The 20,801-nt window shown below is 50.6% G+C and overlaps 1 protein-coding gene across 4 annotated transcripts in view; it reads right to left on the bottom strand.

The window, feature by feature from the left end:
• LOC104303507 (cytochrome P450 7B1) overlaps positions 1–20,545 on the bottom strand; it is a 93,780-nt gene extending 73,235 nt beyond the window's left edge. For 2 of the 4 annotated variants that reach the window (XM_054179154.1, XM_054179162.1), the window contains exon 1: positions 20,342–20,545. In XM_054179154.1, coding sequence (XP_054035129.1) covers positions 20,342–20,436 — 95 coding nt within the window. In that variant the 5' untranslated portion in view covers positions 20,437–20,545. The remainder of the gene's footprint in view (positions 1–20,341) is intronic. The other 2 variants (XM_054179186.1, XM_054179178.1) reach the window with 2 other exon arrangements.
• Positions 20,546–20,801: the final 256 nt, after the last annotated feature.

The following is a 20,801-nucleotide window of genomic DNA, read 5'->3' as shown; positions in this document are numbered from 1 at the left end:
ATATTTCAGGGCGTTTATGCCGCGGTTTTTACAATCCAAACACAGAAATTAAATGCCTGTAGTCATAACTCACATCTCCCAATTGCTTTCAAATGGACATTTACCTCCTCAAAGGGGTTGACAATGTCTTTTTAAATTATTACTGCTGATTTATATTCCCTGTAATCCGACAAAAGTAGACTCGCACTCCTCGGAGGCGAGGAGAGAGCAAATGCTCCCCACGCAGTCACGGGCAAAGGTTCTTCAGAAATAAAATCTGCCTGCCCTCTACTGACCAGCTAAGAAAGTCTTTTTCAAGCAATATTTGCACCAGCACTTCCATTTGTTGTCTTGCCTCATTTGAACTTTCCCAGAGTCCTGCTGGGAGCCAGCCCAGCCCTGGTCCTGCTCAGTGCTGTCCCTCCCCAGCTCAGCCTCTGCTCACTGAGGCACTCTATGAAGTTCAGGGCAGCTCTGCTCAGCCAGGGGCTGCTGCTAGCAGGCAGAAGCTGATGGGGACGGCTCCTGCCAAGGGCTGGGCTGCACAAAGCCTCTGCCTCAGACTTGCTCCTGGGCACACCAAGGGCACTGCCACAGCTTGTGCCGCACCTTGGGGGGCAGCAAGGCAGAGGTGGCAGCTCTGGGGAGGAGCAGACAGGACAGGAAACTCTCAACTGCTCACCAAGGGACTGCAGCCCCTGGATGGCATCTTCAGGAGATTGCTGAGGGAGCACCAAGCCACTTCTTCCCTGACCCATGGCACTCACATCATCTCCAAACTTCATTTCCTGTCTTCACCTACTTGTTGCATTCCCCCACAGCTCAAAGCCTGTCACTTTGCACAACAGGTGACACCTATCCAAAACTTCTTGGTGGCTTTGGTGTTTTGTTGGGTGGTTGTTCTGTTTGTTTGTTTAGATGTTCTGGGCTGTTGAAATGTCCTGGTCTCCTGAGAACACCAGGGAGAGAGTGCAGTAACCCAGAGTCAAAAAAAATCTGACAGCCTGCCCAGAATTGTTAATGGCAGAGACTCCTTTTTTGCAGCAGCTGTTACAAATCAAGCAGCAATTGTACTTTGGACATTCACACAGAATGAGTTTTATCCTCAGGAGAGCTGAGGAAAATAGAAAAGTGTGTGCAAAACCCACTGGCTACCAAACTCCCAGGCTGTCTGTAACACACTGTGGAACCACTCTGCACATGTGCCACCACAATGATCAGCTTTTAAGAGCAACAAGAGAAAAAAACCCCAAACAACCCAAAGTCCTGGCCAGCTGTATGTGAGACACATGAGGACACAGCTCCTTTTGAGTTGCAGTTTGTCTGACCTGGTTTAGCCTCGCTGGAAAGGAGATGAGCCATGCCTTGGAGGTGCCCCAAAGCATGCATGCAGTCAAAGGGACCTTCAGGGAGGTGGCCTGCACCAATATTATCACCACAAGCAAACATAACCCATGCTAAGAAATAAAAGGGACAAAGGAAATGTGTCCTTGGATTTGCTGGAAGAGGAACAAGCTGCTTCAAAGCACAAGGAGCAAGAGTTGAGCTCAGTGGAGATCTTACCCTTGGAGCCTGGGGATGAGCAGCACACAGCACTTGCTGTAGGGGTTGGGAGAGCACAGCAGGAGCAAAGGAGAATGTGGTTGGAGGCTTGAGACTGATGAGAGCTCTGAAATGCTTCTTCCTACTCTGAACTTGACTGCTTGCCTGTGCTTGGCAAGCACTTGACTGCTTGCCTGTGGGGAGGCCACAGTTCAAATCCTGGGGTCAGTTTTGGGCCACTCACTCCAAGAAGGGCATTGAGGGGCTGGAACACATCCAGACAAGGGCAACAGGGCTGGTGAAGAGTTTGGAGAAGAGGGCTGGTGAGGAGCAGCTGAGGGACCTGAGCCCCCCCAGTACTCCCAGCTATATTTCCTCTGGCTATTTTTTTTCCCCATCACTCTTTCTTTAAGAATAACCAGGGGGGAAAAAAGGTTCTACCTTAGAGTGAGGTTAAGCATGACCTTTTGGAAAGTCCAACTACAGCAACAGTGACAAAACAGCACCCAGAAACAACTTCACTATCTCCTTCCCTCCTCTCAACTTTGCTAGAGATACCATCACAACAGAGACAGATGCACAGTATCAAGACAAGCAGCTCTGAGTGCTGCTGCTGCCAGACTATTGAGCCTCACAATGTACAGAAAAAAAGTGTTACCCCTGAGGCAAATAAACACAGCAAACACAGCCCTCCAAGAACCACCACACACTAGTGGAAGGTTTATGCTATATTTAAACCTTGTCCTCTCACTTGAAGGAAATATTGGTACTGCAAGAGGAAATTACTCTTCCTACTAATTTAAAACCAGGCTGTTGATTTTCACAGTAGGACTGGAGTACATTTTTGAGGTTCCCCTAATTCAGAGAGCCATGGATAGACAGGAGGTTGCTTGGAGCCCTGTGCAGGGCAGCAGAGAGTGAGCAAGCAAGAGCTGGAGGAGCCCTGTCCAGAGCAGCACAGAGAGCAAGAGCTGGAGGAGCCCTGTCCAGAGCAGCACAGAGAGCAAGAGCTGGAGGAGCCCTGTCCAGAGCAGCACAGAGAGCAAGCAAGAGCTGGAGGAGCCCTGTCCAGAGCAGCACAGAGAGCAAGCAAGAGCTGGAGGAGCCCTGTCCAGAGCAGCACAGAGAGCAAGCAAGAGCTGGAGGAGCCCTGTCCAGAGCAGCACAGAGAGCAAGCAAGAGCTGGAGAAGCCCTGTCCAGAGCAGCACAGAGAGCAAGCAAGAGCTAGAGGAGCCCTGTCCAGAGCAGCAGAGAGAGCAAGAGCTGGAGGAGCCCTGTCCAGAGCAGCACAGAGAGCAAGCAAGAGCTGGAAGAGCCCTGTCCAGAGCAGCACAGAGAGCAAGCAAGAGCTGGAGGAGCCCTGTCCAGAGCAGCAGAGAGAGCAAGAGCTGGAGGAGCCCTGTCCAGAGCAGCACAGAGAGCAAGAGCTGGAAGAGCCCTGTCCAGAGCAGCAGAGAGAGCAAGAGCTGGAGGAGCCCTGTCCAGAGCAGCAGAGAGAGCAAGAGCTGGAGGAGCCCTGTCCAGAGCAGCACAGAGAGCAAGAGCTGGAGGAGCCCTGTCCAGAGCAGCACAGAGAGCAAGAGCTGGAGGAGCCCTGTCCAGAGCAGCACAGAGAGCAAGAGCTGGAGGAGCCCTGTCCAGAGCAGCACAGAGAGCAAGAGCTGGAGGAGCCCTGTCCAGAGCAGCACAGAGAGCAAGAGCTGGAGGAGCCCTGTCCAGAGCAGCAGAGAGAGCAAGAGCTGGAGGAGCCCTGTCCAGAGCAGCAGAGAGAGCAAGAGCTGGAGGAGCCCTGTCCAGAGCAGCAGAGAGAGCAAGAGCTGGAGGAGCCCTGTCCAGAGCAGCACAGAGAGCAAGAGCTGGAGGAGCCCTGTCCAGAGCAGCAGAGAGAGCAAGAGCTGGAGGAGCCCTGTCCAGAGCAGCACAGAGAGCAAGAGCTGGAGGAGCCCTGTCCAGAGCAGCAGAGAGAGCAAGAGCTGGAGGAGCCCTGTCCAGAGCAGCAGAGAGAGCAAGAGCTGGAGGAGCCCTGTCCAGAGCAGCACAGAGAGCAAGAGCTGGAGGAGCCCTGTCCAGAGCAGCACAGAGAGCAAGAGCTGGAGGAGCCCTGTCCAGAGCAGCAGAGAGAGCAAGAGCTGGAGGAGCCCTGTCCAGAGCAGCAGAGCGAGCAAGCAAGAGCTGGAGGAGCCCTGTCCAGAGCAGCAGAGAGAGCAAGAGCTGGAGGAGCCCTGTCCAGAGCAGCACAGAGAGCAAGAGCTGGAGGAGCCCTGTCCAGAGCAGCAGAGAGAGCAAGAGCTGGAGGAGCCCTGTCCAGAGCAGCACAGAGAGCAAGAGCTGGAGGAGCCCTGTCCAGAGCAGCAGAGAGAGCAAGAGCTGGAGGAGCCCTGTCCAGAGCAGCAGAGAGAGCAAGAGCTGGAGGAGCCCTGTCCAGAGCAGCACAGAGAGCAAGAGCTGGAGGAGCCCTGTCCAGAGCAGCAGAGAGAGCAAGAGCTGGAGGAGCCCTGTCCAGAGCAGCAGAGAGAGCAAGCAAGAGCTGGAGGAGCCCTGTCCAGAGCAGCACAGAGAGCAAGCAAGAGCTGGAGGAGCCCTGTCCAGAGCAGCACAGAGAGCAAGCAAGAGCTGGAGGAGCCCTGTCCAGAGCAGCACAGAGAGCAAGAGCTGGAGGAGCCCTGTCCAGAGCAGCACAGAGAGCAAGAGCTGGAGGAGCCCTGTCCAGAGCAGCACAGAGAGCAAGAGCTGGAGGAGCCCTGTCCAGAGCAGCAGAGAGAGCAAGAGCTGGAGGAGCCCTGTCCAGAGCGGCAGAGAGAGCAAGAGCTGGAGGAGCCCTGTCCAGAGCAGCAGAGAGAGCAAGAGCTGGAGGAGCCCTGTCCAGAGCAGCACAGAGAGCAAGAGCTGGAGGAGCCCTGTCCAGAGCAGCAGAGAGAGCAAGAGCTGGAGGAGCCCTGTCCAGAGCAGCACAGAGAGCAAGAGCTGGAGGAGCCCTGTCCAGAGCAGCAGAGAGAGCAAGAGCTGGAGGAGCCCTGTCCAGAGCAGCAGAGAGAGCAAGAGCTGGAGGAGCCCTGTCCAGAGCAGCACAGAGAGCAAGAGCTGGAGGAGCCCTGTCCAGAGCAGCAGAGAGAGCAAGAGCTGGAGGAGCCCTGTCCAGAGCAGCAGAGAGAGCAAGAGCTGGAGGAGCCCTGTCCAGAGCAGCAGAGCGAGCAAGCAAGAGCTGGAGGAGCCCTGTCCAGAGCAGCAGAGAGAGCAAGAGCTGGAGGAGCCCTGTCCAGAGCAGCAGAGAGAGCAAGAGCTGGAGGAGCCCTGTCCAGAGCAGCAGAGAGAGCAAGCAAGAGCTGGAGGAGCCCTGTCCAGAGCAGCACAGAGAGCAAGCAAGAGCTGGAGGAGCCCTGTCCAGAGCAGCACAGAGAGCAAGAGCTGGAGGAGCCCTGTCCAGAGCAGCACAGAGAGCAAGCAAGAGCTGGAGGAGCCCTGTCCAGAGCAGCACAGAGAGCAAGCAAGAGCTGGAGGAGCCCTGTCCAGAGCAGCACAGAGAGCAAGAGCTGGAGGAGCCCTGTCCAGAGCAGCACAGAGAGCAAGAGCTGGAGAAGCCCTGTCCAGAGCAGCACAGAGAGCAAGAGCTGGAGGAGCCCTGTCCAGAGCAGCAGAGAGAGCAAGAGCTGGAGGAACCCTGTCCAGAGCAGCAGAGAGAGAGCAAGAGCTGGAGGAGCCCTGTCCAGAGCAGCAGAGAGAGAGCAAGAGCTGGAGGAGCCCTGTCCAGAGCAGCAGAGAGAGAGCAAGAGCTGGAGGAGCCCTGTCCAGAGCAGCAGAGAGAGCAAGAGCTGGAGGAGCCCTGTCCAGAGCAGCAGAGAGCACTCTCCTGCAGACACCAGGGAGATGATGTCCCTTTTCACCTTCACACCAAAACGAGAGTCTTGCACAGTGAGATGTTTGGGTTGGTGAGTGGAGGTCCTAGGGAAGAGTTAGGTGTTGCCAAAAGCCCCCAGACAACTGATTAAATAAGGATTGCCAACCTGTGCTCTGCAGTTTATTACTGAACACTTGCCAGAGGCTGAGGCTCCTCTGCTCCTCCCATGACAAGGACACAACTGAACAGAGAACTGGCAGCAGCTACAGACATCAGCTTTCATAGATTGCATCACGTTGAAAGGGACTCTCAGAGGTCATCTTGTCCAACCTCCCTGCAGTCAGCAGGGACACCTCCAGCCAGCTCAGGCTGGGTCGTTGTAGGCACTTCTTGTGTGCAGGTTTGCTATTTACAGTGCCTACCGCTAACCCCCCTGCAAAGGCCACTTCTCCTGCAGCCTTGTCCCTCCAGCTCACAGCACCTCCCTTTGCTTTGCAGCATCCTGGTGAGATTTTCAGAAGAGCAGAGCAGGCCACTTGACCACAAGTCACCCTCTCAACAGAAAACACTTCAGCTGGAGGCTTTTTCCTCGGTACTTGGTACGAAGAGAAGCAAGTAACACCCTCCAAACAAAATGAGAAACTCAGTGTACTGAAATTCCTCTGCTGCAAACCAGAACACTTCCTATTGGCTTTTCCCCCACTCTGGCCACACAGGGTCTTTTCCCAAGCGTGTGCAGATAGCTGCCTGCACTGCACATGAACATCCTCTGACCAAGCACTACAATCCTCTCTTCTCTGCAAGTGGAGAAGAGAGATGGAGGGATGCCATTCCTCGTGGCACGGTTCCAACCCCAGAGCAGCTATCAGCAATCCATATTGAAAGGAGGAAGCTGAATCACTTCTTGCCGTGAAAAGAACTGCTGCTTTGCCACGAATTCCTTTGTTCAAACTGAAATCTCTTCAGCTTCAAACCATTTTTCACTTCAGCAAGCGGAGTGCTGCGAGCTGGTTAGTGCCGAGTGATACACAAGGCAGGAGACCTCCTGGCCACACTTCAACTCAAAAAATCCACTTGTTTTACACCTAGGCAAAGGTAGCAAAGCCACAAAGGCTTTGGTCAAGAAGTTTCACCCCTCTTGAATTGACTGATGATATCATATGTTCTAGGAATATTTTTATCATCTGGCATGTTGCTCGGCACCATATGGCACAGCACACTGACAAGAGAGAAAGGACTAGTTTTAAATATTATATATATATATAGGTAGATAAAAATAAATGTTACACTTCTATAGAAGTAGAAAAGCCACTATTGCACATTTCTGTAATGCTCATTACAGCAGGGGCTGGCTGGGGAAGCTGTGGGCTTTGTGCTCACACCGAAACACAGAACAACTACACCAGTGAGGCACAATTATCTCAATCCAAGAGAAATGCAACCCCACAAAGACAGCTTGGGCTGGATGCATCACAGAATGGCTCAGGGTGGAAGGGACCTCAGAGCTCACCTCCTCCAACCTCCCCTGCCATGGGCAGGGACACCTCTCAACCAGACTCAGCTGCTCAAGGACTCATCCAGCCTGGCCTTGAACACCCCCAGGGAGGAGGCAGCCACAGCCTCCCTGGGCAGCCTGGGCCAGAGTCTCAGCACCCTCACACTGAGGAGCTCCTTCCTCAGCTTCAAACCATTCCCCTCGCCCTGTCCCTAGACACCCTCATGAGAAGTCTCTCTGCAGCCTTCCTGGAGGATCCCTTCAGGTACTGGAAGGCAGCTCTAAGGTCCCCCCAAGAGTCTCCTCGTCTCCAGGCTGAACCACCCCAGCTCCCTCAGTCTGTCCTTATAGCAGAGGTGCTCCAGCCCCCTGCTCATTCTCATGGCCCTTCTGTGGGCCCACTCCCCTCCTCCAACTTCTGACAAAGCTGAAAAGACAGAAACAAAGACGTTACAGCTGAAGCAGCCCCTTCTGGAAGAATGCTAATTAGCTTTTATAGGTTACATTTTCTTGCTGTAACAAAATCCAAATGACACAGCCATTTGTTTTCCCTGGCAAAGCCATGCACATCACTGATTATTCAGGTTTGGAAAACTGTGTAAGAATACAAACTGCCACCTACACAACAGCACAAGGCTGACATTTCAGCACAGAACACGTCGAAGCACTCTCTCTACACTGGGAAAAGGATAAATATATATACAAAAAAATGAAAAAGAACACCCCCCAAAGACATTTCCTAGAAGGAATCCATCAAATGAAACCAGAGGATGATGTAGAAAACATCTCTTCCTGAGAGCCTTGAGGTTACAGATGCCTTTTACACCACACATCATGTTCCCAACGTTACAAAACTGGCAGAAGCAGCAGGTGGGAAAAAAAAAACCCCAACCACCAAGACACCACCACCAATTCCTCTGACTTTTGTGCAGCAAAAAACAGCCACAAAAAACCCACTAAAACTCTACAGAGCTTAGCAACTTCTCATAGTGTTGGGTTCTGTCTGGTCGGGTTCTTGTGAGGCAGAGGATGTTCAGGGGAAGCACAAACAAGTTGCCTGGATGCCTTTGTTCTGTGTTCCTCCTGACCTGAGAAGTGTATCAATTATGGCAGTCATCACTTTCAATAAGCCAAGGATTCAGCTCTGTTCTCAATTCTACATCAGCCATCCTCTCTTACTGCTAGGGTCTACATTTGCTCCACATCTGGGCTGATAGAGCAGCTGCTCCATCACTCCATGACTCTTTCCCAGCAGAGGAGCAAGAACAGGAAAGGAAAGCCACAGGCTGGAATGAGAATGGACTGAATGAACCAACCAAACTCAGCCCAATACCAACATGAAATAGAGCAAGTTAAACTCACCCAGCGAGTGTGCAGCGGTCACATGGAACAGGAGAGGAGCCCTTGGGAGCAGAGAGAGCAGGGTCAGGAGAAGCTCAAACAAGAGCAGGAGCCCAAGCAAAAGAAGCCACATGCTTGGCAAACTCCTCCCTTTATACTGAGAGTGATGATTATGGGATGGGATTCAACTGGAGCCAGTTCAGCTCTGCTGACTCCAATCTGCTAAGGGTTTGCAGCTGGCCTGTGGTTCTGTCCCACCTAAACCAGGACACCTGGTGAGAAGAGAACCTTTGCTCCTCATCCACGAGAAAATCCAAGTGATGCTACAAAACAGTCCATGAGTTCTGCCCAGGAAACTTCAGAGTCACTGAGGAAAAAAAAACAATGGATAGAGCTTCCTTATGTAATAATAGGATGCTCCTTGGTGAGCAAGGAGACAGGTATCCTGCACGTCATCTGAATCTCTACTGGAAATGGGAGACCTGAGTGAGTCAGCGAGGTCCATCAGTGGTGCAAAGGACATAAAACCCAGGCTGGACCCTTGCAGCACTCCTGGCACTGCTCTGAGGGAGAGGAACTGGCTCATCTTTCTGAGGAGAGACCCATGCCAAATGCTTTCACATGCAAAGCAGAGAAACACAGGAGATGACCCAGACCAGGAATCCCAAGTGTGGATCCCGACTCCAGTCTGAACGCTCTGACTAATCAGCCTGCTGTGATTTTGAACAAGTTTTCCTTCCTGCAAAACTATTTACTGATGTGCTCTGAACCACAAAACCAAACCAAAAGCTGCACTTCCATCCACCACTTGGAGAAGACATCATTTCATCTGGCTGTCTGATAAAGCTGCAGCCACCACAGGAGCTTAACACGAGCAAATACCTGAAGTGAAATCCTGGCCTTGCTGAAATGAGTGGAAAGACCTCAAATGTCTGAAGGCAGGCCAAAAAGTCATGTCAAACAGCATGATAACACAAAGGCTGATAAGGCTCTGTTATCACTCCTTAGCTGCTTTAACATGAGATTAGGAGAATTAGAGACCCAAAGGTCACAAACCACCAGCTGTGGTAGGTATTTTATTGGGAGGAAGATAAGCAGAGAGGCAAAAAAAAACCCCACAAACCAAACCAAACCAACACAAAAGGGACTTAAGATAAAGAAGGAAAAGGTTGGGCTGAATGAGAGAGAAACTGCCAGGAAAAAACCACAAGATTTAAATGCACTAATTTTTTGCTCTGTTGAAAATCAGCTTGCTCAGCCAGTCAAGAAGATTAGGCTGGTGTCAGGGCAATGACAGAATCATAGAAATGAAGGGAACAGTGATGGCTCTAACCCCCTCCCTGGCTGAAGGAAGCAGTCCTGCAGGTGTGGCAGGAAAGGCAAGAGGCTTCCAAGCTGCTCTTAGGACCATGGAATTGTTTTGGTTGGAAAAGACCTCTAAGATCATTGAGTCCAACCATTAACCCAACACCAGCATGGTGGGGTTAGAAAGGACCTCTGGGGATCATCCAGCCCAACCCCCCGCTAAAGCAGGGCACCCACAGCAGCTTGCCCAGGAGCACAATGGCCAGGGGGGGCTGGAATTTCTCCAGAGGAGACTCCACAACCTCTCTGGGCAGCCTGCTCCAGGGCTCCAGCACCCTCACAACAAAGAACTTTCTCCTCCTGCTCAGGTGGAACCTCCTGGACTCCAGTTTGTGCCTGCTGCCCCTTGTCCTGTTACTGGGCACCATTGACAAAGGTCTGGCCCCAGCCTCTTGCCCCCCACCTTTTAGCTCTTGCTGAGCATTGATCAGATGCCTTCTGGGGCTGCTCTTCTCCAGGCTCAACAGCCCTTGAACTACGCTGCAGTCCCTCCTTACCTTCAACTGGATCAAGGTGTTCAAGAAACCTGTGGCCATGGCACATGGGGCCATGGCTTAATGGCCATGGTAGTGTTGGGTTGATGGTTGGACTCCATGGCCATGTTTGGCCTTTTCCAACCCAAACAGTTCTATGATTCCATGATCCTAAACGATTCTGTAGCTCTGTGTGTTTGGGGTTTAAAAGAGCACCACCTACAAGGCTTTCCTCCCAGTACTTTCATTTTCCCTCCCTTAATACCAATTCTGTGAGTTTTTTGTGTCTTACAGTTGGTTGTTGGATGACTCCTGAACTGAGAGACATTTTCACTTCTCCTGCAGCTGCTCCTTTTTCAATAGGAATCACACATGAGAGCGTTGCAGGGCGTGCTCTGGCACCTCGCCTCACCCTCAGCTGTAGGGCTTGGGAATTTGCTACATAAGCAAAAGAGTTATTGCACTGAAGATGAACCCAAACATCTGAAAATTGCTAGAAAACCTGAGGAAAAAAATAAATCCCATCCAACAGAGTAACAAAATGTTTGGGAAGGAATAAGGAAGAAATGCAAAGTCCACTGGCAATGTGCTGCTGATACTGCTACCTACTGAATCAAAAGAAATCTTCCAGGGAGGCTTCTGCTGTCTCTTAATGAAGTGTAAGCCTGAGATGAGTAAATATCACAGATCAGTTCCTCAACAACTGAAGGAAAAATGATACCTTGTCATCAGTCTACTCTTGGAATGCGATTCCCAACGCTTCTCATGCTGAAAAACCAGCTGGAGTTAGAATTACAGGATCATAGACTGGCTTTGGATGGAACAGACTTTTGAGATCAAGTCCATTAACCCAGCACTGCCATGTCACCAATCCCTTCAGCACTGCCTCTACATGGCTTTGAAACCCCTCCAGGGTTGGGGATTCCATCACTACCTTGGGCAGCCTGGGCCAGGCCTTGACAGCCCTTTCAGGGAAGAAATTGTTCTTCATATCCAACCTGAACCTCTTCTCAAGCAACTTGAGGCCATTTCCTAAAGGAAGAGGGAAGCATTCATTTGCAATCATAGAACTGTCAGGGTTGGAAGAGACCCCAAGGCTCAGCCAGTCCCAACCCCCCTGCCATGGACAGGGACACCTCACACTACAGCAGGTTGCTCACAGCCACATCCAGCCTGGCCTTCAAAACCTCCAGGGATGAGGCTTCTACCACCAACCTGGGCAACCTGTGCCAGTCTCTCACCACCCTCATGGGGAAGAACTTTTCACACCCAATTTGAATCTACCCATTTCTAGTTTTACTCCATTCTCCCCAGTCCTATCACTCCCTGTGACACCCTCAAAAGTCCCTCCCCAGCTTTTTTGTAGCCCACTTCAGATACTGGAAGGCCACAAGAAGGTCAGCCTGAACCTCTTCAAAGACACTATGCCTACAGGATGAGAGAGCATGATTTAGATTTTGCTTTTTCTGAAGAACATTAGAATATTGCTTAGGAAACCACAAGATGAAATGCTGAGAAGCACAACCATAGCATTTTTTCTGCTGATTTGAATTAGGAATAGAAAGTAGGAGCAGTTAGGAGGAAACAAGATATGTTCTATACCAGAGCCAAGAGCTCTCTTCCTCCCCCCAACCCCCCCCTTTTTTTTCCCTTCCCTGACATGTGCCAAACAAGGAGAAGAAACAGAAGAATCTGGCAGCATTAAAAACAGTTTGTGGAGAAAGGAACTGAATATCTACAGCCAAGCTCCATGTGGTTTGTAAAGAGGAAACTTTTGTTTTATGGGACTCTCAGTCAGCCAAAATCCTCCCAGACGGCGTGCAAATGGATATTAGCCTCAAAGCCTACACCCAGGCTTGTGGAAGGAGCAGTACATGGTGAGGGGGGAAGAAAAGGAACCTTGCTGAAGTTTCAAATCAGAATCCAAATTCTGCCTCGTGGTTGGACAAGAAAAACAACAAAGAGTTGAAGTTTACCAGACAGTTGTAATGTCATCTCTGCTAAGTGTGCTGGAAAGGAAAGGCAGCAAGTTAAAGCACTACACTAGAAGTCAGGAGAACGAGTTCCAACCCTGGCTCCACGACCAAGGAGCTCTACAAAACTTGGATAAAAGAGAAGGAGGCTGCCAGCTCCACTGTGAGATTTGCCTTCACTTCAGAGAGTGTATTAACATTGCACTTATGCTGTTTCTTTTAGCTTCCCTCTTTCCCCCACTCCCTGGCATTACTCTGCACTAAGTGAAATGTGACTAGGAGGAGTGTGGAGAACAGTTCTACTGCTTCACCAAAACAAGCTCTGCCCAACTCCTTAATCAAAATACTCGACTGGAAAACCTCCCAACCCGTTGGATATGGGACTGGTAATTCTCATAGCTGAGCAAAACACTGAGGCAGCTGACGTGATCCAACAGCTTAGCTGAATATTGCCATCAAATGTGGCATTTCTGGCTTCAGACAGGAACTAGAGCTTGTACTTCAGCAGGCAGGAGAAAAGGAATGGGCAGGCAACAGTTCCTCAGCACATGTCGAGTGGTTAGACCGTGGAAGAGTTTGTTCCATCTTCTCTGGCAACTATCAAAGTGCCATGTGAGGCATTCAGCTGCATTATAGATTCACAGAATGATTTGGGTTGGAAGGGACCTTAAAGATCATCCAGCTCCAAACCCCTGCCATGGGCAGGGACACCTCCCGCCAGCCCAGGTTGCTCAGGGCCACAACCTACCTTGTACACCTCCAGGGAGGAGGCATCCACAACCTCCCTGGGCAACCTGTTCCAGTGTCTCCCCACCCCCACTGTCAAGAATTACTTCCTAATCTCCAGTCTAAATTTATTATCTGTAAATCAAGGTAAAATCCAATTTACAGAGGGGGGAACTGAGGTGGAGTCCACAGGCAGGACTGTGAGATTAGGGAAGCATCCAAGCGTCTGTATCCCACTGAAGTCTCTCCTCACTCAGGGGGTTGGAGGCCCAGGTAGCTGTGTGGGTCAGGAGTCCAGCCTGTCCTGTGGTCACCTGATGATGTGGCTCCACAGTTACATCATCAACCATTACAAAACATCAGGTGACAAAAGTCAGGATCATGCTTAAAGCAGGAGCAGTTAATACCTCCTGTAAGAGGACACCAGGGTTAAGGTCATGCCTTTGTGTTTTCCTTCACACCAGCTCTTCTGTGCAAGGTTCCAGCCAAGATTTGACAACCAGCATCTTCTCCTCCCCTAAACAGAGCAGCAACCACAAAACTCAGTTTTGAAGCAGGATTTTTTGCTTGGGTTTTCCTCATTCCTACCTTTAGGACTCTCAGCTTGGAGGAGAAGCAGCAGGGTTAATCTCTCAGGACTCTGTCTAGTTGTGTACTGTGCTCTAGATGGATGCTCCATGCTTCATGTTGCACAGGAATAAGAAGAGGAGCTGAAAGCAATTCCCTTTGATTCTTGCCCTTTAATTTTAATACCTCCAGAGCATAATGAAGAGGAAACCAAAGAACAATGAAGAGAAGAAAGCAAAACCAAGCGCTTCAAAGAAATACAAAATCAAATGGAAGGATTACAGCACAAAAACACTGGAAGGAAAATCCCTGTGAAAGTAAGAACCATTGTATTTGAGTGAGAAACCTGAAGCTAGCAGTTCTTACTGCCACTAAAAATATCTCCACCCCCACCCCCACCACACACACACACACATATTTACCAGGGTGGCATCCAGTGATGGGCTCTGGATGCTAATCAAGACCAGACCAGCTCCAAACTAAAGCTGAACAACCCCTGACAAAGTAGGTCAAGAAAACTGGGAGGGAAGGGAAACTGTTGCTAGGTGGCAGTGTACCTTAAGCAAAGAACACTGTAAATCATAGATTATTGGGAAAGTTCTTCATCTGCTCAAAGAGGTGTCACCCTCAGTGTCATCTTCAAAGCCTTGGTAGGAAGCAGAACCCAAGATGTACATCATGCTCAGACTACAGATCAGGAGGTTGAGAAGCAGCACTGAAAACCACCAAGGAAAACCCGTCCTGAGACATTCAGTCGTGCAGGACCCGCACCCTCACTGCTCTCCAGAACCCAAAGTCGGTGAATCAAGTCCTGTCCATCTTGAACTGCCTCTTGTCCATCTTCTTCTCTTGGACCTTCACTAAGCTCTTACCAGTAGAAGCACGCAGAGAAATAAAGCTTCCACCACAACTTGGCACAGCAGTGAAGAGTTGACAGAAACCCCAAGTGTGATGGTGAGAAAGGTTTGTTAAGGCTACTTAAGGAACAGAACTGTCACCTTTCTGCCTTAAACAGTTCCAGTCTCCAGCCCTAATCTTTTCAGAGTGCAGTAAGAGTGGACAATGACATTAAACAAAAGGAGGTGATGAAAACGCATCCACTCCCTACAACTGCAAGCAAAACGGTGGAGAAAAAGGCCCCTGCAGGAAGGCAAGGTAAGAAGGGAGAGGCTGAATTTTTCTGGTATCCTTCTATCTGTCCTTCCTGATGTTCCCTCCAACAGAAAACTACCTTAACATATTGCCTAAATTAGCAGAAGTGGTAAAAAAGACAGGCTGATGACATCTTGTGAACTACAATTCGCTTGGTAAGAGAGCTGTTAGCAAGCTCACAGCTTGTCACAGAGAAGGATAAGATGTTCTTGAAGGCAAAGATGAAATCTATATCCTTTTCAACAATATCTATCTGGGTTCAAGAGAGCCAATTTTTGGCAAAGTCTCTGAGATGAATGCAACTGTGGAGATTGGAGGTTATTTTAGAGGCTGCAACAAAAGAGATAGATTTGAAAGACACCGCTCCAAGGAGGCTTTACATCCGTAACTCAGGCCAGACCAAAACCTTCTCTGAGGTGTTTATCAAGTAATTGTTCTGATGTTGACTTTAACCTACAATTACACTGTTTAAGGGGGTTAATATCATCTTCTGATGCATTAGAAACTGCTCAGAAAAACAGATATTATGACATGGATTCATAGAATGGTTTGGGTTGGAAAGAACCTTGAAGATCATCTAGGTCCAACCCCCCAGCATTGCCAGGGACACCTCCCAGGCTGCTCAAGGCCACAACCTCACCTTGAAACCCCCCAGGGAGGGGACATCCACAACATCCCTGGGCAATCTGTTCCAGTGTCTCACCATCCTCAGTCTAAAGAATTTCTTCCTCATCTCCAGCCAGAATCTGTCCTCCTTAAGCTTCAGTCCATTCCCTCTCACCCTATCACTTCTTCACAAGCAACCTTGGCTGTGAAGCCCACTCATAGCAACTAAAACCTCAACCTGAAGAGCTGCAGAAGGACTAATTCTAACCAATCCCTTCATTGCTGTAGCTCATGCAGGACATGGGGTAACCTTCCAAGCAGACATAAACCTCTACTGCTTGTATCAACCAACCATGGCTCAACTCTTTCCAGGCTGGGTCTGCGTCTTCTCTATCTGCCAAACTCTGCAATGCAAACCTCAGGACACACAGTTCAGCTGGATAAATATGGACACAACAATCTTTGTTCTGCTTCCCTCCCCTGTCCCCACCCTCAAAGCTGGTGGCTTTAATTTGTGGTCAGCCTGAACCTCTTCCTCTTTGGCAGGGTCTGAGGCCCAGAGGATCCCAGCCTTGACCACAAACGGTTGCCTGCAATTGGTGATTACATTCAGTCATGGACATGCAATAAGCACCAGAACCCAAAGCTAAGCACCAATGTGAGCAAGCAAAGGTGGAACACACATCACTAGGAGCCAACCCCTGTTGATCTGGAGGGCCCTTCCCCAACTTGGGCAGAATCTCTGCTGGAAGTTGAGCAGGAGCTGGCTTTGCCTGACATCTCCCACTCCCTGAGACTGTGCACAGCTAGAGGGAAAACAGTTTGAAAACAACACAAAAGCCATAAAGCTGGGACTGACTTAGACATTTTATGGAGACAAAAGAGAATAATCTGCACAATCTCCAGGCTGGGAAGCCATCAGGCTATGCCATAGGAGAAATACTTTTGTGAGGAGGCACAAAGGAAGCTCTCTCTGGAGAAAACACATTCCCCAGCAAACAGCCCAGACAGGCTTTTCTTCATTAACCAGCAAGATCTTTCTGTGGCATGCAGAAGGCACCAAGCCTCATCTGACACTGAAGTTTGACTCAAAATTTGCCTGTGATTAAGGAAACTTTTGTTCTACTTCTGTTTCTTCACCATCTGTGATACAAAACCTGGCAAAGCCTCCAATTAGTTTCCTTTGTGTTATTACTGCCACCAGCACTCAAACGATAAACATTTATACTCAAGGAAATTCCTTTTCCTCTCTTTGCTGCCTCCAAAGAATAAATCTAAATACTTCCATAAGAAAACCCTGTGCCGAACTCACCCTGAAACCTCATAACACCAGACCACACCAACAGAGCTACGGCAAAAATCCATCCACCACCCTGACTAAGTCTATTCTCCAGCAAGGAGCACTCAGCCTGAAAAGAAGCAAAGCTCCTCACATCAAAAAAAAAGGAGAAATCCTGCCCCACCCAGCTCTGGAGACTTCAGCATGAGAAGGACATGGACCTGTTAGGGTGGAGCCAGAAGAGGCCACAAAAGTGGTCGGAAGGCTGCAAGCCCTCTGCGGTCAGGACAGGATGAGAGTTGGGGCTGTTCAGCCTGCAGATGAGAAGGCTCCAGGAAGACCTTCTGGAAGCCTTTCAGTGCTTAAAGAGGATGATCAGAAAGCTGGGGACAGACTTTTTAGCAGGGCCTGTTGTGACAGGACAAGAGGTGATGTAAAAGAGGGAGATTTGAGTTAGACAGAAGGAAGAAATCTGCAGCATGAGGGTAGTGAGAAGATGGCCCAAGTGACCCAGAGAGGTGGGAGATGCCCCAGCCCTGGAACCATTCCAGGTTAGGTTGTCAGGGGCTCTGAGCAACCTGCTCTGGTTGCAGATGCCCCTGCTGACTGCAGGGGTTTGGACCAGATGAGCTTTAAAAGCCCCTTCCAACACAAACCATTCTGTGGGTCTATGATCTGTTTAAGGAACATCAGGGCTGGATCTGGGGAATTTTCTTCCCTGGGACATACAAACCCTCAGTGCACTCCTGGATGTGGTGCTTTCAGAGCCATGGAGGTGGCTGTGCTTCGCTCCAGTCAAGGAGGACAGAGGCATCACCCAGTAAAACAAACCCATCCTGCTCTGGAGTGTGAGTGAACACATAGCAGCAAGCATTTATTTATTTAAACTCTTCATTCATACACACACCTGACTGCTGCTGCTGCCCTGGTGGAACCCACACGTGGCTGTGGTTAAGATGTTCAATTTGATTATTGTGGTCAAGTTGATTGTGGTACCTGAGAGCCAGCATTGGCACACTGGTGCAAGCAACCAACCAACATTAGAACACCTTCATTTCTGTCCACACAGAGATGAAGAAGCAAAGTCCTTCCTAGCACAGGTGAGCTCTCCAAAACCACAGCTGTCCCTGGTTTGGTCCAAGTCAGGGATGAGTCACAGCCTTGACTTTGGCATTTATTGACCCAGTGATTTGCCAGCTGGCCCTGTGTCAACAGGTTGCCAAATGGTTTTTGTGGATTCCCAAGGCCAGTAACCTCACCTACTGCTGGGCTGATTAGTTTCAAAGAGAAGAAAGGGAATGTGGCGTGTGGAGGACACATGGGGGTGGGTAAACAGATAAGAGTCAGATAAACCAGGGGAGCTCACAAACTTGCACCATATCTGAGGAGCATCAGCTAAGCTTTATGTCCATTTTTCAATCCACTGCACCCTTTGTCCACCTTCCCCTGCTGCAGATTCAAAACTGAGATGGCCTGGAACTGTGTCAGGGGGGGCTTAAGTTGGAGATTAGGAACAGTTTCTTTGCTGCAAGAGTGGTCAGGGATTGCAACAGGCTGCCCAAGGGAGGTGGTGGAGCCACCATCCCTGGAGGTGTTCCAGAAACCCATGGGCAAGGCACCTGGGGACATGGTTTGATGGCCATGGTGGTGTTGGATTGATGGCTGAACTTAAAGGCCTTTTCCAACCAAAACAATTCTATGGTTTTATGATTCTATACAAACAGCTGCTGCAGGCAGCCAGGCTGCTGCCAGGCATCTCTCAAGAGCAGCTACAATTTCTTTTCTTCCTTCATGCTAAAAACCACCCCAACCCAACAAACATTTACTGCACATTTCACTGGAGCAGGAGAACCCTTCAACACCAGCACCTCATGCTGAGAGCTCTGCTCCCCAGAGGCTGATGTGATTTTCCACTTTTTCCTTCCAGTGGCTTGCACAGTGGTGCTTTGTACACCTCTCAGTGGAACAGCACAGGATTTAAAGCAGCAGTTTATTAGTCACACAGTAGTTTGGGGTTTTTGGGGGGGGCAAGACAGCCTTCTTGCTGTGCTCTCCTCCATAATATCACTCTGTTGTGGCACAGATGTCCAAACAAATTTGCTCTGGCCTGTAAAGAGCTGACTTAAAAAATTGTACAGCCATGAGGGTTATGAAAATAACTCCAAATGGGCCCTTTGATCCTTTCTCCTGACTCCTATCTGGGTGAAAACTTTACAAGCATTTCCATTCTCAATCAGTTCAGCCTTTTACACCTCCACTGCATGTTCTGCAAATGACAGGCACACTTTGATAGCCTGCCTGAGCCAGCAGAACAGCTTCAAGCTCTAAACTGACACCCAGTCCCATTTGGCCTGACCACGGCCTCACTGCTTTGCTTTTGTTTTCTGTGCTGATCTCCTGTAAGGAGCTAAACTTGCAGGAAAATAAGCTCATTTTTCAAAAGAAATAGTTTAGCTCCCAGAACCACCTCATGGGGGTCAGATAACCAACAGGGTGAGCAAAAAGGAGTGACCAGTTGAAACCATGAAGCCACATCCTAAGCTACTCTGTCAAGAATTTGTCTTCTGGGATGTCCCAGCTCCAACACCAGGATGGACATCTTCCAGTGAAGGGCTGGATTGGGCTCTCCAACTGAAAATCACATTAACAATGGTTCCAAACCAGACCTCCTGGAAATAGTCCATCCCTGTTTACAATCAGTGTCCAGCTGCCTTCTGGAATCAAATTTTTACTGTTCTTCTCTGCTATTTGATTGATTGATTCAATAGATGGTCCCAAAGTCAGGGTTACTGGTCTAAACTCAACCAGACTTTTTGCTTTAGAGGCCATTACTGCAACTTCCATTTTTTTGCATTTCATAGACTGGTCAGGGATTGGAAGGGACCTCTGGAGACCACCGAGTCCAACCCCCTGCTGAAACATTTGTACAACCACACCTTCCAAAACTAACTTTTAATGATTAGGAAAAGTAACTAATTACTGGTTAGAATTAAATGTACTATTTGCTGTGCATTTCATTATGCAAATTACAAACCCAAGCAAACAATAACAGGGGATATTGATCCCTCCCCTTCGTCACTCCTCCTCCACCAAGGCATCAGCTGTGGAACAGACACTGAAAAGCATCAAGTTTTGGCAAAACAAGTGAAAAATAACCTGGGAAACATCAACACGTAGAGAAACTCACACTGTTCATAGCACTGCCTTTTGCCCCCCAAAGACCCTACAACTGCTACCGAAAGCATCCCAAAAATACAAAGCATCTTCTGTGAAGCCTGAGATGATCTAATTGAAAGAAACTAGAGATAACACCATGCAAGACACCAACAAAAGTCACTGAGACGGTCATGACTGCAGTTTCCAGGGGCTGCTAAATCTGCTCATCACACAGAAATCTAACCCGGGAGGGTGGATGTTGCTACCCAGCAGCAGCAGCAGCATTTGTCCCCCCTCGCCTTGCTGGGTAAGGTCGGCGCACCTTGGACTCCGCAGGGAGGTTGTCAAGTCAAAACAGGCTCTTGGTTTGGGTTTTTTTTTTTTGCTACATGCGGCGCAAAATAGTAAAAAACCCCAAAATATTTTAGCAACGCTAAGGGTCACAAATTCCCAGGCTGAGCTGCCGGGGGGCACGCTAAGTGCTTCGTGCACCCCTTGCTTTGAAGGACAGGCTTCCACACACGTAGCCACGGAAGGAAAGAGATCAGGCTCCGGGGGTGCTCCCAGCACCTGGAGAGGGGAGGAGGGAGAAGGGGAGGGAGCGGCGCCCCCGCAGCCCCGGGCCCCGCCGCCCCCTCTCTCGGCCGGGGCCCCGGGGCCGCCATCCCGGGCCCCCGCCGCCCCCGGCCCGGCGGTCGCTGATAGGGCTGCCCGGCGCGGAGGGGCTGGGCGGAGGGAAGCGCGGCCCAATGCGTAGCTGGCGTCTCGCAGCCGCGGCTTCCCCCGGCGCGGCCGTGAAGGAATGCGGCGGCCGCCCCCCGCCGACCCCATCCGTCGCCGCCACCCCCTACCTTTTCCTCCTGCAGAGCAGGCAGACGGCCCAGAGGAGCAGGGCGGCAGCGGCCGCCCCGCCGTAGGTGCCGAGCTGCAGCGTGTCGGGGCCCATGCCGCCGGCTCTCGCCTCCGCGGCCGCCGCCGCAAAGTTTCGCACGTCCCTCCCGCTCCGCTGCAGGAGAAGAGCCCGGCCGGCCGACCGAGCGGTCCTCCCCGCCCACCCCCGAGCCCAGGGGGCTGGGTTTGGCTGCTCGGAGCTGGACTTGGCGAGCGGGCCTGGTGCGACCCGGCCGGCTCCTCCCCGGGGAGCGCCCGGCGTGGGGAGGGTCGCGCCCGCCCGCCCCCACCGGCGGAGGGGAAGCCCCGGCCCCGGGCTTGCGGGAAAAAGGCTCCGATCCCGAGGAAAGGTCCCAGGATGCAGATCGGGGTTGTGGGGAGGGGAGGTCCTGGGGCTCGGTGGCCCCGCGGGGGTAGCCT

The sequence above is a fragment of the Dryobates pubescens genome, chromosome 3 (genome assembly GCF_014839835.1).
Source record: "Dryobates pubescens isolate bDryPub1 chromosome 3, bDryPub1.pri, whole genome shotgun sequence".
Classification (NCBI taxonomy): domain Eukaryota; kingdom Metazoa; phylum Chordata; class Aves; order Piciformes; family Picidae; genus Dryobates; species Dryobates pubescens.
Note: the sequence above shows the minus strand (reverse complement) of the source record. Positions and strands in the feature narration are given on the sequence as shown.